We start from the raw sequence: 25,674 nt of genomic DNA, 5'->3' as shown, positions 1-25,674 counted from the left end.
CGTGGGAGGCACCACTGTGTGGTGCGGCACTCCTTAAGCACATCAGCACTGCACATAGGCCAGCTCCACACGGAACAAGGAGGCCTGGGGTTTGAACCACGGACCTCCCTTGTGGTAGACGGATGCCCTATCCACTGGGTCAAGTCCACTTCCCTGGTCCATTATTTTGATGATAAATTGATTGGACCTAGTGAGCAAGTAGTAGCAACTACTCTAGACTTATTGGTAAGACATTTATGTGTCAGAGAATGGAAGCTAAATCCAACAAAAATGCAGGGGTCTTCCAGCTCAGGGAAATTTCTAGGTATCCAGTGGTATGGGGCATATTGAGATATCCCTTTTAAGGTGAAGGATACACTGTTGCATCTGGCTCTTTCTACAGGTAAAAAAGAGTCATAATGCCTAATTGGCCTCTTCGGATTTTGGAGGCAACATATTCCTCATTTGGGCATCCTGTTCCAGCCCATACACCAGTGACCCAAAGAAGCTGGGAGTTTTGAGTAGGGACCAGGAAGAAAAGGAGGCTCTGCAACACAACCAAGCTGCTGTATAAGCTCCTCTGCCCCTTGGGCCATATGATCTAGCAGATCCAAAGGTGCTGGACATGCCAGTGGCAGATAGAGATGCTGTCTGGAGAATTTGGCAGGTCCCTATATGAGAATCACAATGCATACTCTTAGGAATTCAGAGCAAAGACTTGCAATCCTCTGTAGATAACCACTTTCCTTTGAAGAAACAGCTTTTGGTCTGTTACTGGCCCTTGGTAGATACTGAGTGCTTAACTGAGGGCCACTAAGCTACCTGAAGTCTGAGTTGCCTATCATGAGCTGGGTGTTATCTGACCCACCAAGCCATAAAGTTGGATGTACACAGCTATACTCCATCATAAATTGGAAGTAATATATACAAGATAGGGCTTGAGCAGGTCCTGAAGGTACAATTAAGTTACATGAGGAAGTGACCCAAATGCCCATGGCCTCACTTCTGCCACATTACCTTCTCTTTCCCAGCCCATTAGCTATGGTCTCTTGGGGAGTTCCTTACAATCAGTTGACCGAGGAAGAGAAAACGTACATCTGGTTTACAGATGGTTCTGCACAATAATACAGGTCCCACAACAGGACAGTTGCAGCACTACAGCCCCTTTCTGGGACATCCCTGAAGGACACTGGTGAAGGGAAATCCTTCCAGTGGGTGAAACTTTAAGCAGTGCACCTAGTTGTTTATTTTGCTTGGAAGGAGAAATGGCCAGAGGTGCATTTGTTTACTGATTCATGGGCTATTGCCAATGGTTTGGCTGTATGGTCAGGGACTTGGAAGGAACATGATTGGAAAATTGGTGACAGAGATGTCTGAGGAAGAGTTATGTGGATAGAGCTTTCTACATGGGCAAGAAACATGAAGATATTTGTGTCCCACATGAATGTTCACCAAAGGGTGACTTCAGCAGAGGAAGATCTAATCAACTGGATAAGAAGGCCTGTTCTGTGGATACCAGTTGGCCTTTTTCCCTAGTCAATTCTGGTCATTGCCCACTGGGCTCATGAACAAAATGGCCATGGTGGTAAGGATAGAGGTTATGCATGGGCTCAGCAACATGGATTTACACTTACCAAGGCCAATCTGACTACAGCTCCAACATGTAAAAATAGACTCCGGTGAGGGAAGTAACTCATGCTTTATGGCCTGGTATCTGTAAGCTCCTACCCCCAAATAAGTACCCTTTATAAAAACCAACCAGTTTCTGATATTTTGCATCAGCACCCCTTTGGCTGACTAATACATGTCTCTTCTTCTTGTGTCTCTTGTGTCAGTTTACCATGCCTGCTGCTGGCTCACTGTCTTCTTTAGGAAGCACCAGAATCTGAACCAGCAAACTCCCGTGTTGTAGGCGGGAGCCCAGTCACCTGAGCTACATCCACTTTCCCATTATTGTAGTTTTCATTTGCATTTCCTAATGACTAATTATATTGAGCATCTTTTCATGTGATTATTTGCCATTCCTATATCTCCTTTGCTCAAGTGTCCAAATTTTTGTCCATTTTCCCCTGAGATGTTTGTTGTCTTACGGAATTTATATATCCTTAAATAGAGAGAGGATTTGTGAATATTTCTCCCTGTCTGTGGCTTGTCTTTTCATTCCCTTAACAATATATTTTTTATATTTTTATTACAGAAGTTGTGAACTTACAAAACAATTATGCATATGTGTAGAATTTGCATACAATTCTTCAACACACAACACTGTTCCTTAACAATGTATTTTGGGTTTTTTTGGTTTTTTTTTTAAGATTTTTATTTTATTTCTCCCCCTCCCCCCTCAGTTGTCTGCTCTGTGTCCATTCACTGTGTGATCTTCTGTGACCACTTCTATCCTTATCAGCGGCACCAGGAATCTGTGTTTCTTTTTGTTTCATCATCTTGTTGTGTCAGCTCTCTGTGCATGCGGCGCCATTCTTGGGCAGTCTGCACTTTCTTTTGCGCTGGGTGGCTTTCCTTATAGGGCACACTCCTTGCACGTGGGGCTCCCCTACACAGGGGACACCCCTGGTGGCAGGGCACTCCTTGCACTCATCAGCACTGTGCATGGGCCAGCTCCACATGGGTCAAGAAGGCCCAGGGTTTGAACTGCAGACCTCCCATGTGGTAGACGGGGCGCCCTAACCACTGAGCCAAGTTCACTTCCTTCAGTGCACCTTTTAAGTTTTACATTTAGGCTATTCTTCCTTAGGCACCTGTATTAATCAGTAAAAGGGGTGCTGATGTAAAGTACAGGAAATCTGTTGGCCTTTATAAAGGGTATTTATTTGGAATAAAAGCTTACAGTTACAAAGTCCTAAAGAGTCCAACTCCAGGTTACAGTAAGAGGTATTTTCTCATCCAAAGTCTATTGCCACGTGTTGACACAAGATGGCAGGCAATATCTGCAAGGGTTCAGCCTTCTTCCCATCTCAGCTGTAGGCTGACATAGGTCTCAGCTGCTCTGTTCTCTTCAACTGCAAACTATCAGGTGAATGGCTTGTCTCTTTTCCCCAGGCCTCTGGATCAAAGTCATCTTCCATGTCTATGGAGCTCTCTCTCTTTTCTCCATACCTGCTTCTGTCTCCTTAACTGAGTGTCCTTTTATATAGCCTAACAAGGGGGCAGGGACTCAACCCTGTACATCCTAATGACGTGGTTGAATCAAAGCCCTAATTTTGATTTAATGAAGTAAATGTAAAGCCTTTGAATTTAAATCATTCAAAGAGTATAATGTCCAGAGAACAGACCAGTTTACAAACATAATCTATCTCTCTTTTGGAATTCATAAATCATAGCAAACTGCTACAGCACCTTTTAATACAGAGCTCATTTCTGAAATGATTTTCTTTTTCTTCCATTTCTTTCATGAGTTCAGTCAGGTTTCTTTTCATCTTATCATTTCTTTCTGGCATTTTTTGTCCATCCTTTGAGTTTCTGTTTCAAGGTGTTTTTTTTTTTTGTTTTTTTCATATTCCCAATGTTTGTTTACTTGAGATATTCAATTCACCTTTGAGTATTGTGCTTCATTTTATTTTTACTTTAAGGTTTTGGTTTTTTTTTGTTTTTTGTTTTTTGTGTATGTGTGTGTGGTGGTAGTGGTTTCAGTGATTTTTATTAGCTGAGTTGCTTTAGTTCTGATTTTCTTTTTCCCTGTAGTTACTTTGTGTAGACATATCAGTCCCTTTTCTATTTATTTTATAAATTTGAGGTGTGTACAAGATCAAACTCCAGTTCCTTTAGTGAATTTTTATTTTTTGTGCATAGTACAAAGAGAAATTGTGTGATTTCTGACTTTGAGATTTCTTTGTGTGTTAATCTTGCAGGATTATTTAAAATATTTTCTCTCTCTCATTGAGCAGTTTTAGGTTTATAGAAAAATCATGCAGAAAGTAGGAAGTTCCCATATACATCTCCCTCAGACACAGTTTTCCCTATCCCCCCTTTACTTCTTTATCCTTTTCTCTACACTTTTCCTTTCTTTTTCGCCTTCACCTCCACATCAAAAGCTATCATTTAAAGAATGCCACCTTGAATTGCATGTCCCTTTAAGCCCCTGTCTGTAATCAACACTCTCAGCCACCAGCATATTCTTCCATGTTTTCATACCTAAGGTGGACTTCCTTAATCTGGTCGTGGTTTTACAGCAGTTTTGGGAACACTGCTTAGTTCCCCTCTCCTCTCTTCTATAAACTTTTTCACACACTGCCCTTTCTCATCACAAAGGCTTGCCAGAGGAGTATTTTGGTGGTTTTTCATTTTATACTTATAGGTAACTTCAACTTTAGGCATTTTCTGTCTTCTAGTTATCTTAAGAGCCTAGTTTTTGTGTAGTTTTATTTCCTTGCTCAGTAGTCTTGGAGGATTTATTTGACAACACAGATTTAGGCAGCCACCATTATCCTCCATCACCGGGTTTTAAAAAGTGAAATAGAAGTGTTTAGAAAAGAAAATGTCAGAATTCATCACTCACAATGAGATTATGTATTGTTTCATTACTGCGACTTTAAGTATTAAGTATGTTTTTACATGTAATGGTGGCATTTGTAAAATATATTAATATTGCTAAGTCACATTCAAAACAATTTAGGGAACTTAGTACTGTATTCCTTCCCAGGACCCTCCCAACCTTTGTACACTCAATAGTTCTGAACCCTCAATCTTTACAGACTTTCTATTGCTTTATTTCTCTCTTAAGACTCTCTATTATATTCATCCTAAAGAAGCACTGTTTTGTCAGTCAGCTTTGATGGGGTGCATTATGATGTATCAGACATTCATTAGGTACAAAAGCCAAGTGGAAAAAAAAAAAAAAAACCAACCACCATTTTCTGACCTTCAAGGAACTTACTAATTGGAAAAAGAGAACTTGTAAAAAAGTTATACCTCAAGAATACCTGTAGAGCTACTGCTGTGTAGAAATAGCCCACACTCTCTAAACTCCTTTATGATATAATTTTCTTCACTGCTCTACAGATATTGAAAAGTAATTCATCACTTGGAGCCCCTGTATTTTAGTAGTTCAGTAATTTCACTATACTTTTTTTTTTTTTTTAACCATTCTCAGCCCTACAAAATGAAATAAGGTAATGCTTTCATCATAATAGCCTTCTCTTGGTTTGGGGGAAGGCCGATGTCCTTGGGCAATGCTACCAGCAATACCACTGGTGGCAGAGGAGTGCGTCATTATACTTCACGTTGAAAACGAGGTAACTAAGATTTCATATGGACATTTAGACTTTGAAAGCCCAGGAAAAAGTTTTGGCTGATTGGGCTGACTAGGTGCTAGAGGAATGGCTACACGGGGCAGATGGGTAAAGACTGCATGAAATAGATCTTTGATAAGTGTTTTCACGTTTAATTAGTATATTAAATCGGCTTGGTTTAAATCATTGGTTCTCAACCAGGGGTGATTTTGCCTCCCAGGAGACATCCAGCCATGTCTACAGACGTTTTTGGTTTTCATGTCTGAGAGATGTGGGGAAGGGGCTACAGACATCTGGTGGGTAGAAGCCAATTGATGTTGCTAAACAGTCCACAATGCACTGTATCCTTTTGTACAATAAAGGCCAGCAAATTCACCCCAATATATCATTGCTGAAGTTGAGAAAACCTTGTTAAAAATGACAGAAACTGCCCAGGAACAGGAATAGGAACGAAATAGAAGTTTTCTAAGCTGAATTTTTGTAACATTTCTAGATTAGTTTTTCAGACATGCTTTATGATTCCTTGGGCTATACTCTATTGACCTGGAAAAAAAAGGGCCAAGAAAGCTATCTTTTTCTCTGATCCAGGTGTCCACCCTGTTAGTCAACTTAATACCCCACAAAGTTTGTTTTCTCAATAGGGTAGATAAAAAAGTACCAACAGTTCTGGGTACTCATATTTCCCAGTAGCCAGACACATCCCTTGAAGATGCTCCTTGGGATCAGAGACAGCCTCATGTTGTCTTCCCATGGGAAGAGCTGCCTATGCAGCTCAGTGCCAGCCCTAAGAGGCGCACATAGAAAGCCTTATTTCTTAGCTCCTCAAACTATCACTGATATCTGGGAGGCCAGACTCCTTACTGTTTCTCTGAGTATAGCACTAGGCCTTGGTAATTTCTGGCTGCTGAATCCTCCTCTGGATCTGAAAATACAGGTTGGTTCCTTTATACTCCTTCCTGCCCCTGGTGCTGCTGAGGTTTAAGCACCCACTGACTGGCTCACTGTACTCAGAATACTCTTTCAGGATGTGATAGTGGACAGTAATGTCAGAACTCTTCCCTCAACATGCATTTTCTAAGAAATAAAAATATCCAAGTTATTTCACAAGGTATTCCATAAGGATAGGAGCACCTTTAACAACTAAGTCCAAAAAAGACCTCTAGGAATTTCCTAATTAACTACAGTTGAGTTATAAACTAAATACTTGCTAGTGACTCTGGATACCCTTAGCAAAAAAAGACTCAAAATGTAGGCAGAGGAACAATTTCACAGTTCCTTTTTTCCCCCTGTATTTGGCAGCTGTCTGGTAAGAACATGTTTATAGGAACAGATGGTTTCAGTTTCATACAAAATTGCTGTTGTTAGTTTATGAAGTCAGAACAGGAAAGAATGTCAAGGGCAAGGACAAGAATCACTCACAAGAAAGGGCAGCTACTCTTTACCCCATTCTTCAACTTCAACTTCGCCTGGAACCCTAAGATTGAAACAGGACCTTTAAACGGGGACATGTTCCTAGAGACCACCAATGGTCAATGTCCTGGTCAATGATCTGACACAGGGCACATTAGTCTCAGTAGGCTTGAAGGGAGAGGGGCGGGGAAGGTTACTGTTTTTATTTAACAAAGTATTTGCGTATACCGTGCCCTGTCTCTAAATACTATACAGATATTTATTCCTGTAAGTCAGCAAAAAAAAAAGTTGTACAAAGCATTCTGTATTTTACAGAGAAAGGGACCTGAGGTACGAAGAAGTAAATTTGCTCAAAGGCACAGAACTAGTAAGGGTGATGCTTGAGTCGGTGCTTTCCACCACCAGCCATACTGGAACTCGGTCTGTGGGGTGGGTCCGGGGTGTACAGAACCTCTCAAGGCAAGGGCAGTTAAGCCCCCTTGGTGAACAGGACCACCCCACTTCTCCAGGGCCTGCTGGGCCCACCCTGCCAGAGCCTTCAATCGTCTCAAGGGCAGCCATAGAGTCTGGGCGCCTCATATAATCCTAGAGCGTAACCGGAAGTGCATCCGGGAGGCCGGAAGCCCCGGCAACGATCTAGGGGTAGAGTTTGTGAGGACCTTCCTCTTGGGTGGTTTACCGGTTTAGGGTGTCGGAGGATCAGAAAGGACGCCGGGGTCCGCAGCCAGCCCCTCCTCTCCGTCGACCCTGAGACTCCAGGTAGGCAGGGGATGCGGAGGAAGGGGCTGCAGAGCCGGGTCCTCGGGCGGGGAAGCGTCCCTCCCGTGGCCTCTTCCCGGCTGCCTGTCGGCAGAGTCAGCCCCGGTGAGGGGCCGAGCGGGGCGCGCAGGGCCTTGCGGAGTGGGGGAGGGGCTGAGGCGAAGGGCCTTGAGGATCCAGGTCACTTTTCCGGCCGGTTTTCTCTCAGAAGGGACTCGAATGTTCCCTCAGCGAGGCCTGTCCGAACACTATTTTAAATTGCTACACACATCCCCCAGCGTTCTTACATTGTCTTTTTCTATAGTTCTCATCACCATATAACTATATACTTTATATATTTCATTGTATTTTATTGTCTATCTCTAGTATTCCACCTCACCCCACTCTAACATCAATATAAAGTCCTCAAGCATAGAAATTTGTGTGTTTTGTTTAACTCCTAATAAATATAGCATGCCTCAACATACATTGCAGCCTGGCCCGTTCTAAGAACTATGTAAGCGTTTGCTGTTATTACTTTGTTCACTGCAGTACCCTGGACCCTAAGGGCCTAAAACAGACCTGGCACATAGTGGGAACTCTATTTCTTGAATGAATGAAGGAACTAATTAATGAGTGAGGCTCTTGCAAGAACCTTGTGACAAAAGAAGGAAACTGATTTTCTGTGATTAGCTAAGCTGCATCAGTAAGTGCTTTTGAGCAGGACATTCATCCCTGGAGATACAAAGGTTGTGGAGGGAAGCGGCTGTGGCTCAAGAGATTGGGCTCCTGTCTACCATATAGGAGGTCTGGGGTTTGATTCCCAGGGGCTCCTGGTGAAGCCAAGCTGGCCTAAGCAGAGATCTGGCCCATGCGGAGTGCTGGCCCACGCAGGAGTGCTGGTGCAGCAAGACAATGCAGCAAAAAAAGACACAGAGAAGAGACAATAAGAGACACAGCAGACCAGGGAGCTGAATTGAGGGCCTATGTCACACTCCAGAAGGTCCCAGAATCGGTTCCCAGAACTGTCTAAAGAAAAGAGAAGCAGACACAAAAGAACACACAGTGAATGGACACAGAAAGCAGACACCAGGGGTGGGAAATAAATAAATAAATAAATCTTAAGGAAAGAAAGGCTAGGTAAGTTTAAAAAAAAAGTATTGCAAGAAATTACCAAATGGCTACTGCTCAGAGAAAGTACCATCTCTGTCATCTCTTTTGCTTCTTCACAGTAGGCACTCAGGGTTGTTTGGTAATGCTAACTGATATCCACTATTCAACTTCAGCCCACCCAGTGAGTTTTACATCTTCTAACGTGGCATTTTAGGCCACATCTCCCTTTCTCCCAAAAGGACATTATGAATTTACCAGTCCCATGTTTCTCGCCGAATTTGTCGAGGAAAGGCTGACAGATTTGGTGAGAAAAGAAGTCCTTTTTAGAATCAGTTTTTTATTTATATAGTGAAAGGAAAAGTAGCCAAATGTGCGTCTCGCTGTCAGGGTGGCACCTAAAGAGGCCACATGACCGCAACATGGCTGCTAGATGAGCATCTTGTTACTGAGGAGCTGATGTCATACTGCAGCTAAACAGTCTTATGACTTGCAGCTGTACCCTAAATGGGGAGAGACAGGAATTCTCATACCTCATCAAAATCTAGTAATGCAATGAGAAACTTATGACAGTCTCCCTGTTAGATAGGGAGGCTAGGGGGAAATAGCCTGTGGCTGCTCACCACAAAGCTTCCCATGCATTTATGATCTGGGATTAGCACAGGGCTTAGATCAGCTGCAGTTAAAGCCTGGTTTATGTGCATATATGGAGACATGCAGATTGCCATGTGCCCTTGAAAATGGGGTTATGAAATGGACAAAATGAGGATATTGATTTAAAAAACAAAACCAAGAAACAACCCTTACAAGAAAGTACAGAGTTTAGTCTTCAAGAATATAGAAACAATGTCTTGTTCATCTTTGATTCCTTAGTGCCTGACCTAACACAATCAGGTTCGCTTGAATGGATGATTGTGAATACATAACTTGCTTAAAAATAGAGAAGACTGTTAGTTTATAATATGAAAGAGCAAGTGTAATCAGCCAATTTCCAGAATCCTTCTTTGAATAGTGTAGCAGTTTGATATTATTGATGAATTCGAAAAAGAAATATAGGATTGATTATGTGTGTAATCTAATCTGTACCTGGACATGATTGAGTTATGATTAGGGCATTGAATCTCTACCCCATGGTGGGTGGGGACTCACAGATAAAAGGCATAGCAAAGAAGAGAGTTGAGGGTTTTTGACGTTTGAATTTTGATGTTGGAATTTGATGCTGAAGACTTAAACTGGAGCTCCAGGAAGTCAGCAGACACAGAGACAAGAGAAGCAAACCCCAGGAAGGAAGGAACCTTGAACCCAGAGAAAAGCAAGCCCCAGGAATGTAGGAACCCAGGAAGCCTGAACCTCACAGACTTTGGCAGCCATCTTGCTCCAAATAGACTTTGGTGAGGGAAGTAACTTACGCTTTATGGCCTTCTATCTGCAAGCTCCTACCCCAAATATAATACCCTTTATAAAAACTGACCAATTTCTGGTATTTTGCATCAACTCTCTGGCTGACTAATACAAATAGGAACTCTGCTAGTTGCTGAGGATAAAAATTGTCTCTTAGCCTCACACCAGCCCTTCTCTATCCTGAGCTTGAGAAGAGTAGGGAGGCTACAAATTTCATTTCCCAAACTTCTAATGCCAATGAGTAGAACTTGTGGGAGATTAAAAGGGGGAAGGATGGTTAAATGTTTTAATGCTTTAGTTAAAACCTAAAACTACAGTTGTGTTCAGGCAGTTTGGAAATCATACAATGCATTTTTTTTTAATCAGTTTAAGAATTCACTCAAACAGAAGAAATAACCATATGCTTTATTACTGTAATACAAATAATTAACAATAGGATTCCTTAGATTTCTTTCCTCCTACGTCCCTGAAAACTTTGAAGTACCAAGCCTTGAAAATTGGTATAAATTATTGTTGACTTGGATAGATTGACAAAGGATTTTGGATGATGACTCAATTTCTAGGAAACAAGACACATAGAACAATTGGAAATATTTCACAATGGCTAAACCATTAATTGTGAAAGGAGACCAGGAAACCTTGCTATATTGGAATTCCAGAGTCTTAAATTAATGTTGTAAATAGAAAGGGAATGCTGGTGCCAGAAATTAAGTTAGAAATATGAGCAGATGCAAAAATCATACTTCTATAATAAGGAAAAGTAATACACTAATAAAATGTTGGCAGGAAAGTAGTCATTCAGAACTACTTCTGTAGCAGCAACTCCATTTGAAATATACATCAAAAAATACTATTTGAATCACCGGACATTGTAAATCCTCACAGGGCCTACATGATGGAATAGAGGAGAGTATGGGCCATGATGTGAACCAATGTATATGAGGTGCAGAGGTGCCCAAAGATGTACTTACCAAATCCAGTGGATGTGTCATGATGATGGGAACGAGTGTTGTTGGGGGGGGGGAGAGGGGGGGTAGGGGGGTGGGGTTGAATGGGACCTCACATATATATTTTTAATGTAATATTATTACAAAGTCAATAAAAAATTAAAAAATTAAAAAAAAAAAAAAAAATACTATTTGTGGGAAGCGGACTTGGCCCAGTGGATAGGGCGTCTGCCTACCACAGGGCAGGTCCACAGTTTAAATCCCGGGCCTCCTTGACCCGTGTGGAGCTGGTCCATGTGCAGCGCTGATGCGCGCAAGGAGTGCCCTGCCATGCAGGGGTGCCCCCCCCCCCCCGCCTAGGGGAGCCCTACGTCCAAGGAGTGCACCCCGTAAGGAGAGCCACCCAGCGCGAAAGAAAGTGTAGCCTGCGTAGGAATGGCGCCGCACACATGGAGAACAGACATAGCAAGATGACGCAACAACAACAAAAAAGAAACACAGATTCCCATGCCACTGACAACAACAGAAGTCGACAAAAAGAAGAACACGTAGCAAATGGACACAGAGACAGCTGGGGCAGGGGGAGGAGGAAAAGGGAGAGAAATAAACAAATCTTATTTTAAAAAATACTGTTTGTATAAAGCTGACTAAAAACAAATTTCCTCACTTGAACGCAGAAGAATGAAATTTTGACTATCATGAGAACAAAAAGAAAAATCTACAGTGTGTTTACAGAAGGAGTTAATGGTACCACACAGGTGATTTAGTAATCAGTATAGAAGACCAATTTTGTCACATACTAATTTTGAAACTATAAGTGGTACTTGTTATAAATCTTTGGTGTGAATCCAGTGACCTGGAGGAATTATGAACACAGGAGACATAACAATTGATGCACAGTATGCTACACAGTGGGAGAGGAGGAAAAAGATAGTATCTGTAGCTTTAAGGGCACTTTGTTAGGCCCAAGGGTGAGAATCAAGCTGCTGAGCATCACAGAATTAAGATCAGAATTTTTAACCATTTTATTCTGACTTGATAATTGATTTTCACTCTGCCTGAATGGGATTTTCTCCCTATAAAGTAGCAAAATTAGTGTCAGGGACAGATGAACTAAAAAATGGAATTCCATGGACAGTGCACATTCACAATGACTTAATGATAAAGAAGCTGTTTAAGACATTCTTCCTAGAACTCCTAGGCTGGCAAGGAAATATGGATTCCTTCTATCACAGAGGCTCCACCCCACTTGGCAAAAAACTGCACTAGGTTGAGCCAGAATCTAGAACCTCAGACAGTAAGATACAAACACAAATAACCTTAGTTAGGAATTCCTCAAAAATCTAGACAGCATCATCTTTTTAGAACTATGACAATAATCTTACTGGTAAATTTAATACATGTTTACAAGCACCTACGTGCAAGGCACAGGGAGGGGGTGGTATATAAAAGCTCATGAATCTGACCAGCTAGTGGAGGATTCATTGTAGGCAAGATGAATGGTCACTGCAGAAGCCCCCAAATCACGGCCATACTCCCAAGGAATGTAATAAAGTGCTGGCTGAGGACAAGTAGTGGGTTTGAAAGCCCATTTAAATCCATTGGATTTAAGCAAACCATTTTAGGTTCTACCTCTTCCAGACAGTACTCTTGTTGCCCCTTATGAAAACAAGCTGCTTTTTCCAGTCACATTTCAGAATCTAGAATATACCCAGACCATATTCCCTAATACTTGATGTTTAGTGGTAAGTAAAGTCCCAGCCCATCATTTCCATAGTTTAGGAGGTGCAATGGAGTGGCTTCAGTTATTGAGGAATGAGTAGAAAGTTTGGCACATACTACATGAGTCACCAGGACAGAACTTTTTTCCCCACATGGCTTCTCTGATGTTGAACAAGGTATGAAGTTCGGGTGAAGCCTTTCCCACATGCATCACACTGATAGGGTTTCTCTCCAGTGTGAATCTTCTGATGTTCAATAAGGCCTGTATTCTGAATGAAACTTCTCTCACACTCATTACATTGATAAGACATGGAAGATTCAACATTTTGTTCCTGGATTTCCATCCTACTCTGACTTTCCCAAGCCGCTCCATGTTCAGGATTTTGAGCATTTTTATCTCCAGTATGGATCCTCTGATGTCTCAGGAGATGTGAACTCCGTCTAAAGGCTTTGCCGCACAGATTGCACTGGTACGGTTTCTCCCCAGTATGGATTCTGTGATGTTCAAGGAGGCTGCAGCTCTGGCTGAAGGTTTTCCCACAGTCGTCACACTCGTAGGGCTTCTCCCCAGTGTGGGTTCTCTGGTGTTTGATAAGGTCCGAGCTGTGACTGAATGCCTTGCTGCATTCTTCACACTCATATGGCTTCTCACCAGTGTGGACTCTCTGGTGAATGACGAGGGCAGAGCTCCCGATGAAGGCCTTGCCACACTCTTCACATTCATAGGGTTTCTCACCTGTATGGATTCTCCTGTGCTTACTCAGGCCTGAACTCTGAGCAAAACTCTTTCCACATTCGTGGCAGTAGTGCCGCCTACTCCCTGTGGCATTTTTCTGCTTTCTTTGTAACCTGCCCTGCTGTTCACCAGCCTCGGCGTGTGTGGGAATCTGGACAGTGTCTTCACCCAGGTGGCACGCTCTCTCTCCAGGCTCCTGTAGTGGATGCTCCTCAGCTGGAGGCAAGTCCCTGCTCTCAATCCGTATCTCCCCACCTGAAACAACAAATGCCCAGGACCTCTCATAATTGTGGGAGAAAAGTTCTGTGATAAGTACCAGGGATGGAAGACTTACAAAGGTCTACATATGTCAGATTATGAGGACTCAAGCGCAAGAATAAAGATGGAAGGGGAAGAACAGGACAGCTGGGATGGAGAGAGACCAGAGAATGGGAGTGGGTCCATCAGAAGAAGGGTGTAAACTATGGATGGAAGGAGTAGAGGATGGTGGCGAGGATGGGGACTGGGCGGTGATACATGTGGAGGCTTTAAGTTCTAAGACCAGGAAGACAGGACTTTACTTGTAGGATTAGATAGTAAAAGGGCCGAGCAGAAGGCAAGAGGAAACAGCAAGTAAAAGGGTTTCTGATGCATTCTGCAAGAAAGAAGAAAAGTGGGGACTCAAAAATCAGTCATTGACTGATGAAAAGGGAAGTCGTCTCTGACACTGCCTAGGCAGCGGCAGGGCTCCCAAAACAGCCGGCTTCAGCACTGGGAAACCTGAGTTGGCTCCCCCACCGTGCCACCAATGAGCTCGGTGACTCAGACAAGTCAGGGCATCTTCTGTGTCTCTGCACCCTCATCGCTAAGGCCAGTCAGACTCTAAGGTCACTTCTGGCTCCCAAATTTATGGTCCCATGGCCCACTTCCTGAAGAGACCCCTCAGCTTCTTCATCTGTCAGACCCTGGGAATGGGAAAGGAAAGGAAGGGAATCAGCATTTACTAACCATTTACTATGAGCCAGGCCTGTACCAGGGGCTGTATCTACTTCATTCCACTTAACCTGACTAGAGCACTGGCAGGGCAGAGAAGAAAGCCAGTCAGAAGGATTAAAGGAACAAGCCGCATGACAGTTCTGATTCCAAACATAATGGGGCTCAACAGCTTCTAGCAGCCCAGTAGGTTCTAGTGTGCAAAGGAAGCCAAGAAGTCTTGAGAAAGTAGTGCCCATCAGCCTTACCCAGGGAGATCAGGTTGCCAGAGTTCTCCTGCCTGTCCTCTCTGTAGAGGTTCGCCTGAGAGGAATCCATCTGCACCCACCCAGGCGTGACAGTCAGGGCCACATCTTCCATTTTCAGCAACTCCTGAAATGACAATCTTACATAGTCCCCCTTGCCTAAAAGCACTCCCAAAGCTGAGCATTATAGCGAGGGGCAATGCCAAGAACGCCCATCCCCTTAAAGGGGCTCTGCAAAAAAGAGTAAGCATGGAGCACCTGTGGGGACCCAGAGCCCCACTAACTCTTAAGCAGGTAGCCGCCTGCATGTCCTAGACATAAGTTAAAGGTTAACAACACTCCCCAGAGGGAAGAGAATGTATAGATGTTGTTAATTATGATCTTCCCAAAGCAGTAAACGTCCTTGGTAAGCATACTTCCTACGAGTGTAGTGAAACATCACCACACCCCATGTGTATGCTTCATGTGACTCTAGCAGGAACTCTGTTCTCATACTCTCTGGAACATCCTTCTTCTGAAACCCCTTCTATATCACCCCTCATTTTCTCTTCTTTTTGCAGAGCGCTATCTTCATTCTCTGAACTGCTGCCATTAGAGATTCTCTCCTGTCCATAAGTCCCAATAAAGCTTATGCCTGACTAAATGCCAGGTGTGTTCTGTTTTCATGTCTACACCAACTCATGCCCTTTAGCACCTATACCTCCTTAGCCCAGTCTTAAATAATACCTTTATCAACAAAACTGTCATTAAAATAAAGGAATATTAAAAACTGTAGGATAAGAATCTTTATAAACAAAAATTTTGTGGTGTGCCTTTTTGGAGTAGAAGGAGCAGATCTCATTTACATGAACAATTTTCAAAATACAATGAAATCTAAATCCGGGGGAGAAAATTCAGGGGTAAAAAAAAATGAATAATAAAAAGCCATAAACACTGACATCTTCAAGCAAAACAGGAAAGGCTGGGTAAGAAAATCCAGGTTAAGTAAAGATGTTCAGATCACAATATAAAGAAGTTCAGCCATAAAGGCCATGCCTAATCTGTGCCTTCAAATGTGAGCTCCTTGAGGGCAGAGTCCATGTCTTTATATCCTCACTAACTGGACAGATTTTTAAAGTTTTTAGAAAACAAAAAGTTTTTCAAATTTCTTAAATCCACCATCACATCAAAATCCTCTGTTGATATCTGCTGAATGTGCTTGTGAAGAAGGAAATTCTGTAGTGAAAGGGCTGGCCAAAGAGGTGGGGCAGGGGAGTTGTGGGAAGCACAGGCAGACCCCCAAGCTAGTAGTGAAACAGAAAAAGGCCCTTCAGTCAGCACTGAAAAGTAGGCAGACAATGATAAGCTTGGCATAGATCAGGGAACTCAAAACCTATGTGTACGTAAGGTGTGGGTGGAGCAGGTGTCAGGAGGAAGCGAACTTCCCAGGAAGTGCAACAGTAGTGGAAGTACTGGGGGGACGGACAGAGGACTCCAGCTCACCTGGGACTCTGGGGTGAATCTGGCAGCTCCAACTCCATCTTCTTTGCCACTCCCTCTCTGGGCAAGCCCAGGAATCTGGAGAACTAAGATAGAAAGAAGCTATGGATGAGATTTACCTTGGCATTGAGCCTCCTTGCCCTATGAAATCCAAGTTCAGAAATCAGGTTCATAAATTCCTGCCAAGCAAGTTTATACAGTGTGCTCCTTCCCAAAATGCTTGCTCCCTAGTAGCTCCAATCTTAGGGCCTAAGAGATCTGTGTTCTGTAGCTATATAAAAACGATTCAAAAAGGTAGGATCCTTGGTAGGAGAGGTGAGATGAAAGCAACGTAAAGGCAAAACAAAAAACATTTTCATTTGAAGGGCCTTTAATTTTGCTGGGAGGGAGAACAAGAAGCGTTTTGGTTAAAGTGGTTTTCTGCTTTGGTTTTGAAAAACTAAGAGGAGTCAGACAAGGCTGGGCCCAGAAAGGCAGAAAAGGGGGTCTGGTTGCATTGAACTTGGACAGATTCAAAACACAGTTTCCCTATAGGAGGTAAATTTTGCAAGGGTCACAAAAACAGGTTGGTCTGGGCTCAATCGTTTGTTGAGAAACAAAGATTGCATGTTGGCTGGCATATCCCAGTGTTGTGTCTTGGGAATTGCACACAGGTCCAGAGCACTTGAGAGAACATCTTGGAACATCCATCCATTCCCAATGGAGTATTTTTGTGTTGTTCTAATTAACAGTCCTTAGAAGACTTGTATTCTACAATTTACAAGAGTTCCACCATCTGTGGAATATTCTGGCTGGATTTACAGAATCTGCCTTATTTTCTTCATAGTACTTACCACTGTTGCAGTTGTATTACTGATTTATTTGCTGTCTTCTCTGCTAGAAATGTGAGCTCCGTTGAAGCAAGGATTTTGTCTCCCTGATGGCTCTATCCCAATGCCTATAACATTGGCTACCACATTGGAGGGCTCCATAAATATGTGTTATATGAGTGGAGAACCAATTATTACCAAACAAATACTGGTGAAATCTTATTTACTATATCCAGGCTTGGGAAGGAAAGCTTCTGTCATTGTGTTGGAAAATTCCCTTCTAGTTTCAGTCTCAAAATTAAGTTGATCAGTGATAGGCATATAAATTAACTGCCAATGGATCTCTCTTTTAGGTGACCCTTAAAGAAACTGGATGAAGCCTGTAGAATTCATATTGTCCAAAAGATAATCCTCACCTCTGTCTTGTAAGGGCTGGCATCCCAGGGCTTCGTGCTTGAGCAGAACCTTCGTTGGCTGCAGCTGGTTACTTTGTGACCTCTGAGCTGGAGTTCGCAGTGCCATCTTGCAATAAAGTAATTCTTGTCCCCAGTCATCGCATGGAACCTAAAAGTCATTTGTTTATTTTTATTTTCATTTATTTATCAAACACTTCTATAGCGCTATGTACCTATCATTGTTTGTAAGAGCTTTACAAGTATTAACTCATCTAACACAGACAACAAGTAGGTACTATGATTATCTTCATTTTACTGATCGGGAAACCAAGGCACAGAGGATATAAGAAACTTGCCCAGGTCACCAGCTAGTAAGTGGCAATGCTTGGATGACAGAATGACTCCAGGTCCATGCTCTTAACATTACTCTAAGCTCACTCCTTGTATATATTTTTACTTTTATGAAAATCCTTTGGGAAATGGTGCTAAATTCTCAAAAAATACTAGTATCTTTATTTTTTCCCCCTGAAAAATAAGGCTATTACTTTCTAGCTTATAGGATTTGAGGAACCAGTAAATAAGACCACAGCATGTGACCCCCTCACACAGGACCTAGCATATGGTATGTCCTCACTACACAGAAGTTTCTTTCCAGACATCTACTCTTAAATTACAGTTTTGAAGTTTCATGATCATTAGCTCATGTGCAGGTCAGATTTCCCACATCCTCTATAAAGTAAGAGGAGCCCACAGCTAAGAGACTTGACATGACTTTCCACTGTTGCAGGGCAGAGGCAGTGGAGCCAAATCTAGAACCTGTCTCCTGGTCGCTGGGTAGAAGGCTTTACTCTGCTCATACATTCCCTGAAGGAACGTGCTCAAGGGCACAGGATGACACAAAGAGAAAACAGTCGAAGCCCTAAGTGGAAGCACATTCTTCCATCATGAATGCAGGCAAAAACTAAGGTGGTTTGCCTTTGTCACTAGTAGGAATTGCTGCTGTTTTAACATCACAATACAACCAGGCAAATATCGTCAAAGTCATTAATGCTTGTGACTGCGTGGAAATTACTAGAGTTAGTAAACCTACCCCTAGATATTAATATTTAGTGCATTAATAAGAAGGCACATATAACTTTATCACAAATTTGTTTAACATTTCACTGTTTCAATATAACCGATTTTCTTTTAAACCTTTAGTTTTAGTTTTACGTATTTCACAATATTCTGAGAAGGGGTCTAAAGAGGTTCATGTTACAAAAAGATAGAGAACCCCCGGATCTAAAGGAATGCCCCTCACCCTGACCGTGAGATTTCAGGAGGAACAGACCCGAGCTCTGGGATCGCCGCCGCGGCGTCTCTACCTGCGGCGCGGGCTCCTCCAGCGGCCTCTCCAAATCCTCCAGCAGCACCACCACCTCCTCGCCGCTCTCGGGGTGCTGCTCCCGCACCCAGCTCTGCAGCGCGCCCGGCAGGATGGTCAGGAACTGCTCCAGCACCAGCAGCTCCAGGATCTGCTCCTTGGTGCGCACCTCGGGCCGCAGCCAGCGCCGGCAGAGCTCCCGCAGCCGGCCCAGCGCCTCGCGCGGCCCCGCGGCCTCGGGGTAGCGGAAGCCGCGGAAGCGCCGGCGGCAGCGCTCGGGGCCCGGCTCGGGGCTGCCCCGCAGCGCAGCGGCTTCCGCGGAGGCCGAGGCCGCCTCCTCCTCCTCCACCTTTATGACCAGAAGCCCCATCTGGTTCTCCGCAGACTGGGCCTCCAGGGCTGCGCCTTCCTTCGATTCTCTGGCCATCGGGGCCCAGGCGGTGCTCAGACTTCACTAGCTGGGAGCTGTGTTTCCGTGGAAGTTTCCTGAAAGGTGGGAAATCATTCTTAACCAGTAAACCCGCAAGCGGACCCCTCACCGCATACCCAGGCTCATCGCATACCCAGGGTGGCCTACACCCCGGGAGCGACTGCAGATCTCTGTGCATCTGCAGCTTCATACTCTGTACCACCCCAGCCCTGAACCCCAGAGTAAGCACCCTACAGGGTGTACTGGGAGTGAGGCTGACCCCACCCCCCGGACCACCAGACTAATCAGGAGAAAAGTGAGACTGGCAAGGGGGACCCTGGGTGGGGAGCCAGCCCACTTCCCGGACTCAGGAAGCCCCTCTCAATGACCAGCTCTGTCCCCCCAGCAGCCAGATCTGTGGCTGGCTGACAGATGGTCCTGACAGATTTCCTGCCCTAATGCTCAGGGTTGTGAACGAGATATTGTGCCCAGACTGCAAAGAAGGGAATTTTCCCCGCAGCCTCAGTGCTCTTGTAGCAGATGCCTCATCTTCCAGGGAAGGGCCCAGCCCACCCCACGCTTGACTCCAACCTTGGAAGACCTATGCAGAAAACTCCGCTGAGCCTGCAGAGCTGGAAAATGATTAATAAGTGGGTGCAGGTTTAAGCTGACCCATTTGTTGTGATGTAGCAATAAAACTAACGTCAGTCCCTTATGTGCGGTCAAGGGACTGCAGTGAGGGGAAGGAGAACGGAAGAGGACAGGCCCTGACTCAGAAGTAGGCCTGAATCTTCAAAGCTGACAGCGAGATTCCCAGCCCTCTCTGATGTGAGGCTTGTCCAAACAGCTGGCATAAAACTGACCTCAAATTCTGCTGGAAAGTAGGGCTTCTCCAGAGTCCTGAGTGCCAGGCTGGAGAGCAGTGCCCGCCCGGCCCTTGCCACCCTTTCCTCCCTCTAGCTGTCGACTCTAGCCCTCACCTCCCACTCATCCTTCTACCAGTGTGGGTGGCAAACGGCCAAGGTCACCGAGACTGCTCCCGCACAAGCTCCCAGAGATGCTCCCCCGATCCTCACTTTCCGTGGCCTCTCAGGCCACCAGGCTAGTTGGTGTCCACTTCCGGAAACCCTCGTCCCTGGCTTCAGGGGCCCCATTCGCTCCTGCACTCCTTCTTTGTTTTTCCCAGCCCCCCTGGGCGCACAGACCCTCAACCAGGCTGCCTGACTCCCTAAGCCTGGCCCTACTGCTCACCATCGGGTGACCCGGTAGCTGCTCAACCTCTCGGTGCCTCCCTTCCACCGTCTGCAGATGGGGACGGTAACAGCAGGTAGGGATGTTGTGCGCATTAGGTCAAATTGTGTGGCGCGCTTAGAACAGCGCCTGGCCTGTGGTAAGGGAGGGGACCGGCAGCTAGTCCCGTCGCTCACTGGCCCATCTCCTCTAAAACGTGGGTAGGCTCTCGAGTTCTATTCTTTACATTTTCTCTCTCCACATTCTGCCTCTAGAACTCTCTTTAACTGCCTACAAGATTTTAATTCACATTTCTAGAATGAAGACTCCCTACCCCTATCCAGAGCTGCCTTGCTGACAGTGCTATCTGGAGATCTTACTAACAATGTCCATGCTTCCCTCCTTATCTATGCCGTCCCCAGTAGAGCATCCTCCAGAAACAGCAGCGCCACCCACTGGGATCCCCAGAATCTTCTTTGACCCTTTCTTTACATCCAGGTGCAATACTGGATCACCTTGTTCCATCTCTTCCACCCCTGGAATCTCTCAGATCTGTTCCCTCTCCCCATTCTCAGGGATATCACCGCGGCCCAGTTTCCCTCTCTAAAGGTGGGGTAAGAAAAGTATCTCCCACATGGAGTTATATTTGGAAAGCACTTACAACACTGTCTGGCACATGGGAAATACTTAATGAATGAAATATCAGGGGATGGGACTGTACATTTGTCCCCTCCAACTTCTGGACAGACAGGTAAAAAAATTCCTCCCCAACACACCCTTAACCACCACAAAGGGGGCAGTTCGGGAAAGGGGAGGAGGGAGACACATATGCATACACGTATGACAAATGACACTTAAAATATGGAGAGTTCCCCGTCCTGTCCTCAGCAGTTCCCCGAGGCCAGGGGAGCTGGGTGGACCTGCCCACAAAGCGAGGGTAGCCCTGAGAGCCCCTCCGAACCAGGCGGGACTAGAGTTTAGACCAGAGTGACCACAGTTATATTTGACTGGTGAGATGTCAGCAAATCGTCTCTTTACCCAGTGAAATGGAGGGGCTAGAAATGCAAGGTTGATGGTGGCTACGAGGGGAAAAACAATTCCAAAACGGGATCTTCCTGAGTTTCCATTCCCCGGTCCAACCCTCTCCCCAGTTCAGAGGATGAGGGGAGGGTTGGAACTTAGGAAATCGAGACCACATTATTATAAGTGAAAAATACCAGAAAATACTTCCCCTAATGAGCTGCCACAGGAGATCTGGGCACTGTACCTGAAGGCAGGCTATCAAAATAAGTGATCCTGTCTCCTCAAGTCTCTAGAGCCAAATACCAATGTACAGGTGAAACACGGGAGCAAATTGAATGAAAGGTTTTCAAACTTCCACTTGAACGTTCTACCTTGTAGCACATTAGAATTCTCAGGACGCTTTTAAAATACCCTGGTACTGCAACCAAGATTAAAGAAATCAGAATCTCTGGTGGGGGACTCAGGCAACAACTTTAAAATCCCCTAGGGGATTCCGCTGTTGCCGAGTTTGGGAATAAGTTAGATGATACTAAAAAGAAGCAATCAGCCAAATCCAGAATGTGAGACATTTCATGGGACAGAAGACCTGGAAGTAAATGGCATTAAAAAAAAAAAAAAAAAGGAGGAGGGAATGGGGAAACAGAGAATAGATTTATCAACCAAATGCAGTGGTAAACCTTAGCTGCATCCTGATTGGGGTTAAAAACAAACTTTAAAATGACATATTTGGGATGAACGGGAAACTTGAACACAGTTATATTAAAGAATTGCTGTCAGTTTTGTTGAATATAATAATGACACTGATTATGTTAAGAAGTAGAAGTACTTGTGGATGACCTCCTATGATGTCAGATTTGCTTTAAAATACTCCAGTAGAAAGAAAAAGGGAGGAAGGGATGGAAGATAAGATGAAGATAATTTGAAGATAAGATGATGAAGGGAAGGGAAGGAAGAATGAAAGAAAATGCCCACTGAAACTGAGTTAATGGGCATATTGGAGTTCACCACAATGGTCTCTCTATACTTTTATATATTAAAATATTTCCAAATATTAAAATTAAATAAAATCCTACAGTCCTTCCTTCCTGAATAACCCCATCAAAGGGGCCAGGGGAGGTGAGACAAAGGGCGATGCCCCAGTGCATGGGGAGTCTGAAGCACCAGTGAGGAGGGAGCCCACAGCGCAGAGGCTGCAGCAGGAAAATTAACCCGGATACATTATTACCTTCTATTCCACAGACTGTTCCCGTTTCATCACCTGAGCCCAGCTGTGTGGCATGAAAGGCACCAGACTGAAAGTTACTTTACAAACAGGAAAGGTAATTAAATAAGAAACTATATTGATGATAATGGGAGCCAGGTTTCTTACTGTCAGAGAACAGAGTTACAAATATTGACAAGAGAAGGCTAGAATGAAATCTGTAGTGTCGGACTGGAATTAAGACTGTTGGCGTGAACTCACGGTTTCCAATATTTAAGAAATAAATATGGATGTAGGAATGGATTCATACATACATGTATATATACATGAACATACACCTGATTCAGGCTAGGAGCTTCCTGGAGGCTTTAAAAAACTGACAGGTGTAAAGCTCTGTGCAGGCCTGATAGCTCCTGTTAAAAACCTCTCATGCCTCCTGAATCAGAGGAGAGAAGGAAAAGGCCTTTCCAGGTCTTGAAGCTCCTGTGAGTTTGAGCAGCACAACACAATACAACCCAGCTTGAGATAGGCTCTTCTTAAAAATTCCTTATTTTTCCCTCCAAAAACATAGGAAATCATCCATTACAAAGATAACTCGATAAATGACACTTAAAAATCTGAGAAACACAGTAACAAGAGCCAGCCAAGACCACCCACTAATGATAGTACATAGTTAGAAATAATAGTAATAAAAATCACAATAGCAAATGTGTCATTTGTGCGAACTCTGTGCCTAGTTAAGTGCCTTACACATATTCATTCATTCAATCCTCACAATTCAATGAGTTAGGTGACATTATCCCCATTATACAAAGCAGTAAAATGAGGCCCAGAGAGGCTAAGGGACTAGCCAGAGTTCACACAGCCAGTAAGCAACATAAGAAAGATCCAAACAAGACCCTCTGGCTCCAAAGTCCCAGCTTCTGTCCAGTACCACAATAGTAATTTAAAGATCTCAGTACTGACTTTGTTTCCCAGGGGGGGAAAAAGTTAACGGCTCCCATTTTCAAGGCTTGTCTGACCCAAGAGCCCCCAGACTCAAAGCCCTGAGGTACTGACCCAAACAGCTGAAAATATCCCTGGGCAGGGGACACCCATAGAGGGGCCTCCGCTGGCACCCCCAGACCAACTCCCTGTGGCCAGAGAGAGCTCTCTCCTCTAGCTCAGCCCCACGTGTGGACCTCCTCCCAGGGAGCAGGGGCGGCAGGGGCCCCGCGCGTGGACCTCCTCCGGGGAGCCGGGGCGGCAGGGGACCCGCACGTGGACCTCCTCCGAGGAGCCGGGGCGGCAGGGGCCCCGCGCATGGACCTCCTCCGGGAAGCCGGGGCGGCGGGGGCTCCGCGCGTGGACCTCCTCCGGGAAGCCCGGGCGGCAGGGGCTCCGCGCGTGGACCGCCTCCCGGGGAGCCGGGGCGGCCGGGGCCCCGCGCGTGGACCTCCTCCCGGGGAGCAGGGGCGGCAGGGTCCCCGCGCGTGGACCTCCTCCCGGGGAGCCGGGGCCCCGCGCGTGGACCTCCTCCCGGGGAGCCGGGGCTGCAGGGGCCCCGCGCGTGGACCTCCTCCCGGGGAGCCGGGGCGGCCGGGGCCCCGCGCGTGGACCTCCTCCCGGGGAGCCGGGGCGGCCGGGGCCCCGCGCGTGGACCTCCTCCCGGGGAGCCGGGGCGGCCGGGGCCCCGCGCGTGGACCTCCTCCCGGGGAGCCGGGGCGGCCGGGGCCCCGCGCGTGGACCTCCTCCCGGGGAGCCGGGGCGGCCGGGGCCCCGCGCGTGGACCTCCTCCCGGGGAGCCGGGGCTGCAGGGGCCCCGCGCGTGGACCTCCTCCCGGGGAGCCGGGGCGGCAGGGGCCCGCGCGTGGACCTCCTCCCGGGGAGCCGGGGCTGCAGGGGCCCCGCGCGTGGACCTCCTCCCGGGGAGCCGGGGCTGCAGGGGCCCCGCGCGTGGACCTCCTCCCGGGGAGCCCCGCGGGTCGGCTAACCGCCGCCGGAGCGCGCGGCCCGCACTCACCCGAGACTGCGATACCCCCCGCGCTCAGCGGCCCCGGCGGCTTCCGGCCGCTCTAGCCCGCCCGCCGCACTCGTTGGCCAGCGCCCGCCGCGGCCCCGCCCCTCGGCTCCCGAGTATGGAAAGGTTATTTTCGCAGCTGCAGGCAGGGGGAAAGCCAGGTTCCCAACACTGTTCAGAGCTGGCTGCATCTGCGGAAAGATGGAAGGGCGTAATACGAGTTTAAATTATATTTGCTTGTATGTTCACAACAAAACCCTGGAACTGTACGAGCGAATTAACAGCGGTTACCTGTGGCAGGTGAACGGTCAGAAGCAGGGTGAAAGGGACAAGGCTGAGCGGGAAAGTGTTACTCTGCGCTTTTTAAAATGTATTTTCAATTTTAGAGCTGATTGCATTACCTAATTAAAACATTAAATATAAATACGTAACTGTTTTAAGGAGTCTGCTGAATTGTTTCTATAGAAAACCCAAGATTCTAACATTTAAATTATAACGGTTAATAAGTTGGTTTATCAAGGTTGCTGGATTTTTAAAAATTCATATTCACAATTGCTTTACCCATCACTTAGAAAATGTTATTTTTAAAAGAGCAGTTATAGAACAAAGAAGTACATAAAGTACTTTAATGGGAACATAAAACCTTATTTATTAAGGAAAGAAGATGGTGAAGATGTATATACTAGGTCTATGCATAGAAAAATTAATTATCATAAAGATTTCTTCATAAATTAATGCACAAGTTCAATGTAATGCCAGTCAAAACCCCAAGTGTGTTCATGGAACTTTAATTGATTCTAAATTCATAAGGAAAAATGAAAAAGTGAAGAAGATCCAAGGAATTTTTTGAGCAAATGAAGAAGTTACAGAAACCTATTCTATCTGATATAATCAATAATCAAACGGAAAAACTGACAGAACATGCACAGGCAGTTCACAGAAGACGACTTTTGGATGGCCCATAAACGTTAGTAAATATGCTTAACTCAGCAGTAGAGAAAGGCAAATTTTAAACCACTCCCATAACTCAGCAAAATATTAGTCTTTCAGAAACATTTGCTGATTAGAATGTAAAACATTGGCAACTCTCATAAACAAGTGTTGTGCGTGTAAATTGGTACACACATCTTCAGAACCAATCTCAAAATATATAGTAAACTTGAACACAATATACACATTGGCCCAGCAACTTCAAATGATTGAACCTGTAGGAGTTCTTGCACATAAATAAGAATGTTGACTGAATAACTATCCGAGGCC

The 25,674-nt window shown here is 45.3% G+C and overlaps 1 protein-coding gene and 1 long non-coding RNA gene across 4 annotated transcripts; one reads left to right on the top strand and one right to left on the bottom strand.

The window, feature by feature from the left end:
- Positions 1 to 7,256: 7,256 nt before the first annotated feature.
- LOC131275357 (uncharacterized) lies at positions 7,257 to 17,343 on the top strand. The gene is made up of 2 exons (XR_009182800.1): positions 7,257 to 7,394; positions 17,148 to 17,343. It is a non-coding gene; the product is annotated as an uncharacterized lncRNA (long non-coding RNA).
- Positions 10,271 to 24,471, bottom strand: LOC101418125 (zinc finger protein with KRAB and SCAN domains 3). 3 transcript variants are annotated; one of them, XM_004474172.4, is made up of 6 exons: positions 24,418 to 24,471; positions 18,554 to 19,038; positions 17,211 to 17,358; positions 15,989 to 16,071; positions 14,510 to 14,633; positions 10,271 to 13,544 (listed from the first exon to the last, which is right to left on the bottom strand). In XM_004474172.4, exons 2-6 carry the CDS (start codon positions 18,977 to 18,979, stop codon positions 12,679 to 12,681), a joined length of 1,647 nt encoding a protein of 548 aa, XP_004474229.1. In that variant the 5' UTR covers positions 18,980 to 19,038; positions 24,418 to 24,471; the 3' UTR covers positions 10,271 to 12,678. The 3 variants fall into 3 exon arrangements, with proteins under 3 accessions (XP_004474229.1, XP_023439155.1, XP_058141369.1); XM_023583387.3 differs by lacking the exon at positions 24,418 to 24,471 and adding an exon at positions 22,440 to 22,683; XM_058285386.2 differs by lacking the exon at positions 24,418 to 24,471 and adding an exon at positions 20,213 to 20,897.
- Positions 24,472 to 25,674: the final 1,203 nt, after the last annotated feature.

This window comes from Dasypus novemcinctus, chromosome 22 (genome assembly GCF_030445035.2).
Source record: "Dasypus novemcinctus isolate mDasNov1 chromosome 22, mDasNov1.1.hap2, whole genome shotgun sequence".
In the NCBI taxonomy this organism is placed as follows: Eukaryota; Metazoa; Chordata; class Mammalia; order Cingulata; family Dasypodidae; genus Dasypus; species Dasypus novemcinctus.
This window is presented reverse-complemented; position numbering and strand designations above follow the sequence as displayed.